Source organism: Apostichopus japonicus, chromosome 18 (genome assembly GCF_037975245.1).
Source record: "Apostichopus japonicus isolate 1M-3 chromosome 18, ASM3797524v1, whole genome shotgun sequence".
NCBI lineage: Eukaryota > Metazoa > Echinodermata > Holothuroidea > Aspidochirotida > Stichopodidae > Apostichopus > Apostichopus japonicus.
The window spans coordinates 13,844,613-13,857,595 of NC_092578.1; the positions used below are offsets into that span (position 1 = coordinate 13,844,613).

General features: G+C 39.0%; 1 protein-coding gene across 1 annotated transcript; it reads left to right on the forward strand.

The window, feature by feature from the left end:
• Positions 1 to 1,165: 1,165 nt before the first annotated feature.
• Positions 1,166 to 2,446, forward strand: LOC139959161 (uncharacterized). Its single transcript, XM_071956759.1, has 2 exons — positions 1,166 to 1,343; positions 1,611 to 2,446. Exons 1-2 carry the CDS (start codon positions 1,166 to 1,168, stop codon positions 2,369 to 2,371), a joined length of 939 nt encoding a protein of 312 aa, XP_071812860.1. The 3' UTR covers positions 2,372 to 2,446.
• Positions 2,447 to 12,983: the final 10,537 nt, after the last annotated feature.

A 12,983-nucleotide genomic window follows, 5' to 3' on the forward strand; every position in this document is an offset into this window, starting at 1 on the left:
CTGATCAATATTTGGCAAACTCTGTTTGTTATGCAGCAATATAATCTCACGTTTCTTGTTTTGACACGAAATAGGTTATTCGGCAAGGAATCACAACTCAACTTTGAGTTCTGGTTCGTTACATTATCAGTCGTATTACATTGTCGATGGTTATTACATTATCAGTCACAATATTTGCTCCATGTTAAACCTCACTGAACCCTTTTAGCTCCATAGATAGAACAATTTGGTTACATCACTTGTATTTACGTTAATTCCAGTTAATATTCAGAGCACACATAGCGGTTGTGTTGGTTGACACAGGTATTAACATTTTGCGATATAACATTTCTCGTTAATATTTTTGATGTCATTTTGCGTCAAAAAGTTATTACCTGTGACTCGTTAAAGGATTATTACATTTAACGTCAAAGCTATCACATTTTCCGTTAAGATTACATTTTTTCGGAGAAAATGATTACTTATCTGGTTAATATTACATTTTGCGTCAATTATTACATTTTGCGGCGCAACAGTTCGCACTCCATGCTTTCCTTCTTTGTCCAAGACGATGTTATGGTATGTATCACTGTTGGCATTCCTTCGAATTTCAAAGGTGCGGGGGATCTCACCAGAACGCCATTCCATAAGGGTTACATTTTTTGTGCAATTCGTCACAGCCCCCTCCCCCGAATAAAATTAGGCCCCTACGCCCATTCTGGACATTACAATAGCAAGTCTTTTTTAAATATCAAACTACTTGGATATGGACAACGTAACATGATAAGTCGAAAACAATAAATGTATGACTACATGCGTCGGTATGGACAGGATAGTCTCATTGCTTATTATAAGATAATTACATTGTTTGCCCATTTTAATTATCGAATATATTTAAATATCTAATTAATTTTGATAGTTTCCTGACATTAAAATTAATGAATCTCGGCAAATTAATAAGAAAGTGGCAATGGCAATTGAACTGTCACCGTCCATTTCGAATCTTTAAAAGATTGATGAGAATAAGCTAGGTTACATCTTCAAATTAAATATTATTCATATTAGACCCATATACCAGCAAATCTTTTCAAAATCTAACCAAGCATTAAGTTAAACGTGAAATCAAATACACGCAAAGTAAGAGGATGACATTATTGTACTGGCCATCTCCGCTTCTAGTCGCAAGATGTTTCCAAAGTTGTATCTACTCTGTTGCCTCTTAGCTGTGGTGGAATGGGGTGACGAGGCTGAAATTATAACTGTTGACCTGTATGAGGATGTTTTCGATGGCTGGATCACATTTATTCCTGTAAATCGAAGCAAACTTCAATCCAGGATTGATGAGATCAATTCAGAGAAAAGTGGTAAGTAGTTTATAAGTGAAGGCTTAACCCCAAATTTAAAAGTAGGGTTTGCTTCTTTAAGAGTTGATCTAATAATATGTGTTCTATACTGTGTGACCCAGCCGTTTTCACTTTTTAGCCTATGTTGTTCAAGGGCCCATTTTTCCGGCAAATAAATGTGTTTTCAAAGTACAACATGCATCATCGGACTTTGTTTGCAAGTGGTCTGTAACATTCAAATGTAAAAATTATAAATCAAAATGGAATCATCTCTTATCATCCTTTTAGACGTGAAGTTTTTCCTGCCATCTTATAATTCCTGTAAAGACCATGTCTGTGAGGACCAGCATGTCGTTGTGATTGCTTACGGGACAGTGTCGGCCGTTCTTCGTGATGAGTCATCCTCAGATCCTGATTGTGACGTTGCATTAGATTCTGATGAACTCTCTTTCCTGTTTCCTTTCTTAAGTTCTGAACCTGATCAACGAGGTCAGCTGTCATTGTTTCTATCTCGATACACGTCAACAGAGGGCGTCTATTTCGACCCAAATGTTGCCATAACTAACAAAATACAAGCAGAGAGACTTGTACACAACAGAAATGAAACGCATGTTTCCATCGATTTTCAACACGGCGACTTTAAGCTCAAAATGGAGGGGCAGATATCGGGTGGTTGCCACGAGCCGAATGACTACAATCTTCGAGCTTTTGAAGATTACACTCAGGAATTAAGTTTATCGCAAACACCGCCTGATTTTTCGGTGTGTGAAAACTTACATGAATGTAGCTGCGATGTCGACTTCTGTAGCGTGTGGGACCGATATCGGGAAGAATTAACAGCGGCTGGATCGAACGTGTGTCAGCATTGTACACATGCAAGCGACGCCGTCAGCTGTGAAGCCTCGTTCGAGATTCTAGAAATATCAACAGAATTAAAGGAATATATCGCTTTAGACGAGGATCACACTACAATTGTTGCCGGAGAGATGTTAAAGGGGTCGTTTGGTGTTGGTTTAAAGTTTCCATGTGTCAATCAGGGTAATTGCTAGGTTCTACAAAATACGAAGTTTGTTGAGTTATCATAACACACAGACAATTAAGAATACTTCGCTTGTTTTTGTGTAAATTTTGACAGCAAGGTTTCTATAACATTATCAATATTAATTACAGTGAAATAAAACAAACGTTCATGTCACGGCTAAAATGCTCCAAACCTAAACTAATTTGTGTGTGTATCGATCTCTTTCCACCGCCACCTCTCTCCACCCCTCCACCCTCCCCATCTCACCCTGCAGGTATACCGGACCATATAAAATCAATTACAGTATCTTATCAATATGAAAATGTAAGTGTCAAACAGATTCCTGTCAATACAAGGAGTTGTTTTATGACTGGATGAGATGGCAGGCAGAATCATCTGAATGAATATAAGAATATAATCACTTCACTTACTGATTTTAATTTTCGAATATATATAATTGATATTTAATCCATTTTAATGTCTTTACATTAAAATTAAGTCTCGGCTATTCAATAAGAAAGTAACAAAGTTTATTTTCAAATGAACCTGACATTGTCTCACATATGGATTTTGTTTTTGTGATAAAGGTTTTGACTCATTCATAGCATTCATAGTGTCACGATATACATGTCATACAATAAAGTTCATTTATAAATCAACCAAACTAAGTCTTAAAGCAACGTTTAAAATACAGCATCCATTTTGGAAAGTCGCAGGTTGATGTAGTATCTGCAGTTTAATTTTTTATTCAAAATTTCGTAAAATTACATCCAATAAATGTGTTTTCCTGGGGTTTTAAATGTGATTCGTATAATTTCTAAGATAGCTGGTGGTTCAGAAAATCGATGTTGCTATATATAGGTCAAGTTCCGATGTAAATCATCGTATATGACAGGCATAAGGTGGCATACTCCTATTAGAGTCTATATCAATCCTCCCGATTGTTCTCCTTCATGAAAGTGACAAAATGTCGAAGGAGAACCGGCGTGGATTCGATGCGGTAGATGCCAATGGTGGTTGGTCGATATCGGGTGAGAAAGATACCAATGGTGGTTGGTCGATATCGGGTGAGGTAGATGCCATGGTGGTTGGTCGATATCGGGTGAGATATATGTAAAGGGTATAGCTGGTCGATATCGGGTCAGGTAGATATAGAGGGTGGTTGATTGATTTGGGGTAGATAAAGTCCAGTGTTATTTGGTCTTCGTACATTTCCTCTCACACTCGGTCATTACTCAGACCGACGTAGTGCTCTCCAGCGCCCTCGACATAAAGCGGAGTGTAGGTACTGACAGTCTTGGTGAAATACCAACTGTAGCAGCTGGACCAAGTGAGGAAATAACTACAATTCTATATTATGTACGTCTGCGGCAGCTTGTAGAGTGCTGTGATCCCCATAAGTGCCACCTTGTGCCACTATGCCGAGGACATATGAGGACAAGTGAAAGTTCAGTGAAATCTTGATAATGCGGGTGATTTACGAAATAATCAACTATGACTTCTTTGACAGTTTCAGCCGACATGAACAAAGCGATACCACGAATGCATTAAACATATCACAGAGAACTGACAGTTGTCGTCACCTGGGAGATGTACGAAATAACGAAGTGCGCCGAGTTTAGGCGATCTAAAGGGAAATCCTCGTTCTTGTATGGCTTCAAATATTTCTCGCGGTGTGCCCTTCTGGAACCGTTGTTGTACTTTTTACGTTACTGACAGAAAACGACTCCTCTCCTTTATTTTTCGGAAAGAGGGTAAGCAAACCTGACTTTATACCTGTTTTGGCTACCGCTTCATCTTAGCAACTAACCTAATATGAAACCCCTTTTCTTTCCATTAGTTTTTCCATTTTTACCAGGATAACGAGTGAGAACCTTTCCCCTACATCATATGCAGACCGGGGATATATCCTGGCCTCTCGCTCCACCATACGCTGCGCGCATTTCTCAGTTGTTTTAGAAGCTGCTTATAACGTATGCTCTTCACCTGTGGCGAGTGTCGCCTATAATCCTTGGGGTGGGTTGTATCAGTTCTTCATGCTTTTTCGACACCATTTCCCACTCTTTTGCAGATGAGACCCCTTTGGTGGAAGCGGCAGTAGCTTTGCGACCATAGTAAACCTCAAATCCCGATTTCCAAGCCTTTGGCAAGCTCTTCTTTAGGATCAGTATCATCTACCACCTCTCATTTAGCGGCAACGATTGCAAACCCTTTCCTCATAAATCCATCCGTATCCTCATTCCAGTTGTATCACCAACCCGCATCCCCCCTCTCTCTCTCCCACCCGCCCCTTTTTAACGGCACAACCTTACCACAACTTCATATTTTAGTCACCTCTTAGCTGATTCTTTTGAATCAGCTAAGATTCGGTTGATTCATTTCCAAGCCCCAAATTGGTACAATTCAGGCCATTTGGGCCAAATAAATTCGGCCACATTCGAATTTGAAACTGGGCTCTACGAGAATATTGTAAAGATGAGAAAATTACTTTGAAAGAAAAAGTGATTTGTTTATTACATCACAACAAATTAACAAAGATGATAGTATATGCACTGATTAATATTTGGCAAACTCTGTTTGTTATGCAGCAATACAATCTCACGTTTCTTGTTTTGACACGAAATAGGCTATTCGGCAAGGAATCACAACTCAACTTTGCGTTCTGGTTCGTTACATTATCAGTCGTATTACATTGTCGGTGGTTATTACATTATCAGTCACAATATTTGCTCCATGTTAAACCTCACTGAACCCTTTTAGCTCCATAGATAGAACAATTTGGTTACATCACTTGTATTTACGTTAATTCCAGTTAATATTCAGAGCACACATAGCGGTTGTGTTGGTTGACACAGGTATTAACATTTTGCGATATAACATTTCTCGTTAATATTTTTGATGTCATTTTGCGTCAAAAGTTATTACCTGTGACTCGTTAAAGGATTATTACATTTAACGTCAAAGCTATCACATTTTCCGTTAAGATTACATTTTTTCGGCGAAAATGATTACTTATCTGGTTAATATTACATTTTGCGTCAATTATTATATTTTGCGGCGCAACAGTTCGCACTCCATGCTTTCCTTCTTTGTCCAAGACGATGTTATGGTATGTATCACTGTAAGCATTCCTTCGAATTTCAAAGGTGCGGGGGATCTCACCAGAACGCCATTCCATAAGGGTTACATTTTTTTGTGCAATTCGTCACAGCCCCCTCCCCCGAATAAAATTAGGCCCCTACGCCCATTCTGGACATTACAATAGCAAGTCTTTTTTAAATTTCAAACTACTTGGATATGGACAACGTAACATGATAAGTCGAAAACAATAAATTTATGACTACATGCGTCGGTATGGACAGGACAGTCTCATTGCTTATTATAAGATAATTACATTGTTTGCCCATTTTAATTATCGAATATATTTAAATATCTAATTAATTTTGATAGTTTCCTGACATTAAAATTAATGAATCTCGGCAAATCAATAAGAAAGTGGCAACGTGCAATTGAACTGTGACCGTCCATTTCGAATCTTTGAAAGATTGATGAGAATAAGCTAGGTTACATCTTCAAATTAAATATTATTTATATTAGACCGATATACCAGCAAATCTTTTCAAAATCTAACCATACATTAAGTTAAACTTGAAATCAAATACACGCAAAGTAAGAGGATGACATTATTGTACTGGCCATCTCCGTTTCTAGTCGCAAGATGTTTCCAAAGTTGTATCTACTCTGTTGCCTCTTAGCTGTGGTGGAATGGAGTGTCGAGGCTGAAATTATAACTGTTGACCTTTCTCAGGAAGTGTTCGATGGCTGGATCGTATTTATTCCTGTAAATCGAAGCAAACTTCAATCCAGGATTGATGAGATAACTTCAGAGAAAAGTGGTAAGTAGTTTTTAAGTATAAAGGCTAAATCCCAAATGTGTATATAGGTTAGCTTCTTTAAGAGTTGATCTAATGATATGTGTGATAGACTGTGTGACCTAGCCGTTTTCACTATATAGCCTCTGTGTTTCAAGGGCTCATTTTCGCGGCAAATACATGTGTTTTCAAAGTACAACATGCATCATCGGACTTTGTTTGCAAGTGGTCTGTAACATTCATATGTAAAAATTGTAAATCAAAATGGACTCATCTCTTATCATCCTTTTAGACGTGAAGTTTTTCCTGCCATCTTATAATTCCTGTAAAGACCATGTCTGTGAGGACCAGCATGTCGTTGTGATTGCTTACGGGATAGTGTCGGCCGTTCTTCGTGATGAGTCATCCTTAGATCCTGATTGTGACGTTGCATTAGATTCTGATGCATTCTCTCTCATGTTTCCTTTCTTAAGCTCTGAACCTGATCAACCAGGTCAGCTGTCATTGTTTCTATCTCGATACACGTCAACAGAGGGCGTCTATTTCGACCCAAATGTTGCCATAACTAACAAAATACAAGCAGAGAGACTTGTACACAACAGAAATGAAACGCATGTTTCCATCGATTTTCAACACGGCGACTTTAAGCTCAAAATGGAGGGACAGATATCGGGTGGTTGTCACGAGCCGAATGACTACAATCTCCAAGCGTTGGAAGATTACACCCAGGAATTAAGTTTATCGCAAACACCGCCTGATTTTTCGGTGTGTGATAACTTACATGAATGTATCTGCGATATCGACTTCTGTAGCGTGTGGGACCGATATCGGGAAGAATTAACAGAGGCTGGATCGAACGTGTGTCAGTATTGGACACATGCAAGCGACGCCGTCAACTGTGAAGCCTCGTTCGAGATTCTAGAAATATCAACAGAATTAAAGGAATATATCGCTTTAGACGAGGATCACACGACAATTGTTGCTGGAGAGATGCAAAAGGGGTCGTTTGGTATTGGTTTAAAGTTTCCATGTGTCAATCAGGGTATTTGCTAGGTTCTACAAAGAACGGAGATTGTTGAGTTAGCATAACACAGACAAATAAGGGGACTTCGGGGTTTTTTGGGTATAAATTTTGACTGCAATATGTGGTTCCATTATCAATATTGCTTAAAGTGAAATAAAGCAAACGTTCATGGTTACGGCTATAAATGCTCCCAACCTAAGCTAACTTGTGTGCATGTGTATCGATCTCTTTCCACCGCCAACTCTCTCTTCTCATCCACCCTCCCCCATCCCACCCTGGAGGTATACTGGACCATATAAAATTAATTACAGTATATTATCAATATCAAAATGTAAGTGATCAGACGCCTGTCAATACAAGGAGTTGTTCTATGCTTGGATGAGATGGCAGCCAGGCAGAATCATATGACTGAATACCAGAATATAATCACTTCATTTATCACTTTTAATTGGCGTATGCTACCGTGGGTGTGCACATCTGAGTGTGCACTAAAGAAATTGAACATATGCAACATATACATGCATTAGACTTTGAAACTGAATTTGATTTTACCCGCCTTATTGAAGGAGTAGGTGTACTTTGCACAACAGAGATATGTATGGCGACTAGAGTGGTAAGTACTCTACTCCTGACTTAAGAACCAACTGTGAAAACTTGTTTGTATTTATTTTAGTGCTCCACTCAAATAGTGTCATAGTTGTCCCTGAAAAGTGCCGTGAAAAAGCAAACCTCCCTCCTCCCGGCCAACCACCTTCCCACACACACTTACAATTGGGTAATACTTTCCATATTAGTATGTGCATGCAGTTCTCAGTTTAATGTTAATGTTGCAAAGTGGGTAGTAGCCTATTTTACTATTTTTAAATGTTATTTACAAGCCCAGAACATCATTTCCATCATCCCCATGTTATTCTGGCATGTGGATCCATCGTTAGAGATACAGTTTTACGTAAAATGAGGTGGTTAAATTTTTTTCATTAGGCTTTAGTCATAACGCATTCGAAAGGACAGCCGTAGCCGGTCTAAGGGTCTAGGTTTACTATATCCAGGGTCCAGTGAATAACAATACAACAGCTGAGCAGACGACACTAGTAAAGTAATAAGATTCCTATGTAATTTCTTCTACTATCGCTTCCTAAGAATTACCTGTGAAACTACGATATCACAATTTCGAGTGATTAATGTCAACTTTATCACTTTAGTTATGTCAAATACGTAGTGTTTGTATTACTCGCCGGTACTCTCTTGCCGTAAAAACAAAGCGCCACCACTAGGACGGATGGCTTCAGTATATGTCGCATGACGTCGTTCTCCCTACTTCAATTTCTATGGTGTGCACGCAGCAGGTTATTATTTTTTAACCCTGTCGTCTGCATTTTGAGCAAGTGCATTGTGGTAAATTAAAGATGATGGAGCTCTTGTTTAATATTATCTAGAGTTCCTTTAATATTAGTCAGAGCCGAATAAAGATACGGCTGTGATTTTATCGCGGGTTGCAATGTCAGAGTTTCAACTAAGATATCTTAGTTCACGAAATAAATGAGAAACGTGAGTACTTGTATGTCAGAAACAGTTCACTATACACATATACAGATTTCAATTAAAGTATTTATTAAAAAACTTGATACTGTCATAATTATGTATACCGGTACAGTTCATTATTATTATCACTTGTTTTTATCGTGAATAGCTCAGTTAAGTTTAAGAATAGCTCAATTAAGCTGACGAGATTATTAGAATATCTTATAAAAGTAATTAGAAAAAGTGCTCATCCTTGGAATAATTCTTCTAAACTTATAAATATCGAACCCAATGATAAAGAAACAATTCACACGCCTGAAATTTGCTCTTCCTCGAATGAGTTTTTGTACGGTGTGTGCGTGGGCCGGTGATGGTGTGTTTGGTACTGGACATCCTAAGCGTACAGAGCGGGGCTGCAACACTTTGTATAGATAGACGTCATATGTCACGCGATCAATTGAAAAATCCTTCTCTCCGTTTGCTCTAACAATAAAACACAGCATTATCGGTAATATTGCATTCCAAACTTCACACCTAGGCAAAGGTAAAGCCAATCCTGATGGCAACGCGAATCTGGCATACACTGCTTATTATCAAAGGTAGGAGTTGATTCAACCAAAGGCCCATACGTTGTATTAAAAAACACTTTAGTCTATTATTCAACTGTTCGTGTTTAATTTTTGCATTTCCAAAATATTCTGGCGATTTTAACCATCCATATTGGCAAGCATAACGCAAAGCCAAGCATAAGATATCTTTCAATCTTCGCAACACTATGGTAGCATACGCCCATTAAAAGCCCCATTGACTTACACACTAAATCACAAAATTAATGTGGCCTCTAAGTCTAGATAGAAGTTCTCACTAGCTAAGCGCTACCCATCACTGGATAGCTGACAAGTTGGCCTTTCATGGCACCATCAATTTTTCCGTATCATGACCGCGCAGATTTTTTGCTATCAGAGTCTGAAGTTTTCGTCACTTGTAAGCAAACCTCTTCACTAAGTAGTAAACAATTTTCGTTCGCTGCTCCTGGGAGGCCTAAAGGGGTCAAAAATTGCCTCAATTGAGCCATTTTTTACACCACATTTACTTCCATTCATGCTCTTCAACAAACAAGCTACAAATAACCACATCCTGATTGATAACATATCAAGAAAGATGTTCTCCAACTGCATTTTGGCACTTTTCCTGAAGGAGAACATCCTGGCAGATTGATATAGACTATAATAGGAGTATGCTACCCTATAACTGCACCACTTCTCTTTCATTGAGATAGATGTAAAGGGTAGCTGGTCGATATCGGGTAAGGTCGATCCTCAAGGTGGTTGGTCGATATCGGGTGAGGAAGATGTAGAGGGTGGTTGATTGATTTCGGGGTAAATATAAAGTTCAGTGTTATTTGGTCTTGGTACATTTCCTCCTACTCTCGGTCAATTACTAAGACCAATTTAGTGCTCCCAATCGCCCTCAGCGTAAAGCGGGGTGAAGGTACCGACTAACCGTCTTGGTGAAATACCAACTATAGCAGCTGGACCAAGTGAGGAAATGACTACAATTCTATATTATGTACGTCTGGGGCAGCTTGGAGAGTGCTGTGATCCCCACAAGTGCCACCTTGTGCCATGCCGAGGACATATGAGGACAAGTGAAAGGTCAGTGAAAGCTTGATTATGCGGGTGATTTACGAGATAATCAACTATGACTTCTCTGACAGTTTCAGCCGACATGTACAAAGAGATACCACGAATGCATTAACATATCACAGAGAACTGACAGTTGCCGTCACCTGGGAGATGTACGAAATAACGAAGTGCGCCGAGTTTAGGCGATCTAAAGGGAAATCCTCGTTCTTGTATGGCTTCAAAAATTTCTCGCGGTGTAGAAGCCATTGGCATCTACCTCATTGAAATAATACACACCGGTTCTCCTACTGCATTTTGTCATTTTTCATGAAGGAGACCAATCGGGCGGATTGATATAGACTCTAGTAGGAGTATGCCACCTCATGTCTATCATATTCGATGATTTACACCGGAACTTTCCCTCTAGCACCATCGATTTGCTGAACCACCAGCTACCTTAGAAATAATGTGAATCGCTTTTAAAACCCAAGGAGAACAACTTAAGAAGATAACACGTGACGAAATTTAGACTAAAAATAAAGCTTTAGATACTGCATCAACCAGCTTTAATTAACTGTGTTACTTTCTTATTGAATAGCCGAGATTAATTAATTTTAATTTAAAGGTAATAAAAGTTGATTAAATATCAAATAGATTCGATAATTAAAATAAGTAAGTAAGGTGATTATATTCTTATATTCAGTCAGATGAATCCGCCTGCCATCTCATCCAGTCATAAAACAACTCCTAGTATTGACAGGAGTCTGTTCACTTACATTTTGATAATATATTGTAATTGATTTCATATGATCCGGTATACCTGCAGGGTGGGATGGGGTAGGTGGAGGGGTGGAGAGAGGTGGCGGTGGAAAGAGATCGATACACACAAAAATTGATTTTATATGGTCCCGTATACCCACCCCCCCAAAAAAAAAACACAAAATACTCACACAAACACACAGTGAGGTGTGTTTTACATTAAATCTAAGTAACCCCATGGCTTTTCCATTTTTCAAAATCCACGTATCGAAACACATGCATTTACAGAGAGAGACAGAGAGGGTGGGTGGGGCGCATTGAAGGGTAGAGAGCGGTGTTGGTGGAGACAGATCGATACACACACAAGTTAGCTTAGTCTGGGAGAATTTTAGCCGTGACCATGAACGTTTGTTTTTATCACTGTAATCAATATTGATAATGTTATGAGAACCATGCACATATTGCAGTCAAAACTTTAGCCCCCCCAAAAAAATAAATAACAAAAAAGCTGAAGTCCCCTTATTTGTCTGTGTTATGATAACTCAAATAATTTCGCACTTTGTAGAACCTAGCAAATACCTTCATTGACACAAGGAAACTTTAAACCAATACCAAACGACCCCTTTTGCATCTCTCCAGCAACACTTGTCGTGTGATCCCCGTCTAAGGCGATATATTCCTTTAATTCTGTTGATATTTCTAGAATCTCGAACGAGGCTTCACAGCTGACGGCGTCGCTTGCATGTGTCCAATACTGACACACGTTCGATCCAGCCTCTGTTAATTCTACCCGATATCGGTCCCACACGCTACAGAAGTCGACATCGCAGATACATTCATGTAAGTTTTCACACACCGAAAAATCAGGCGGTGTTTGCGATAAACTTAATTCCTGGGTGTAATCTTCGAACGCTCGAAGATTGTAGTCATTCGGCTCGTGACAACCACCCGATATCTGTCCCTCCATTTTGAGCTTAAAGTCGCCGTGTTGAAAATCGATGGAAACATGCGTTTCATTTCTGTTGTGTACAAGTCTCTCTGCTTGTATTTTGTTAGTTATGGCAACATTTGGGTCGAAATAGACGCCCTCTGTTGACGTGTATCGAGGTAGAAACAATGACAGCTGACCTGGTTGATCAGGTTCAGAACTTAAGAAAGGAAAAATGAAAGCGAATGCCTCAGAATCTAATGCAACGTCACAATCAGGATCCGAGGATGACTCATCACGAAGAACGGCCGACACTGTCCCGTAAGCAATCACAACGACATGCTGGTCCTCACAGACAAGGTCTTTACAGGAATGATAAGATGGCAGGAAAAACTTCACGTCTAAAAGGATGATAAGAGATGATTCCATTTTGATTTACAATTTTTACATATGAATGTTACAGACCAATTGCAAACAAATCCGATGATGCATGTTGTACTTTGATAACACATGTATTTCCCAAAAAAAATGGGCCTTTAAACAACAGAGGCTAAAAAGTGAAAACGGCTGGGTCACACAGTCTGGCACACATATTATTAGATCAACTCTTAAAGAAGCAAAATCTATTAATAAATTCGGGATTTATCCTTCACTTATAAACTACTTACCACTTTTCTCTGAATTTATCTCATCAATCCTGGATTGAAGTTTGCTTCGATTTACAGGAATAAATACGATCCAGCCATCGAACTCTTCCTGAGAAAGGTCAACAGTTATAATTTCAGCCTCGTCACCCCATTCCACCACAGCTAAGAGGCAACAGAGTAGATACAACTTTGGAGACATGTTGCGACTAGGAACGGAGAAAGCCAGTACAATAATGTAATTCTCTTACTTTGCGTGTATTTGAT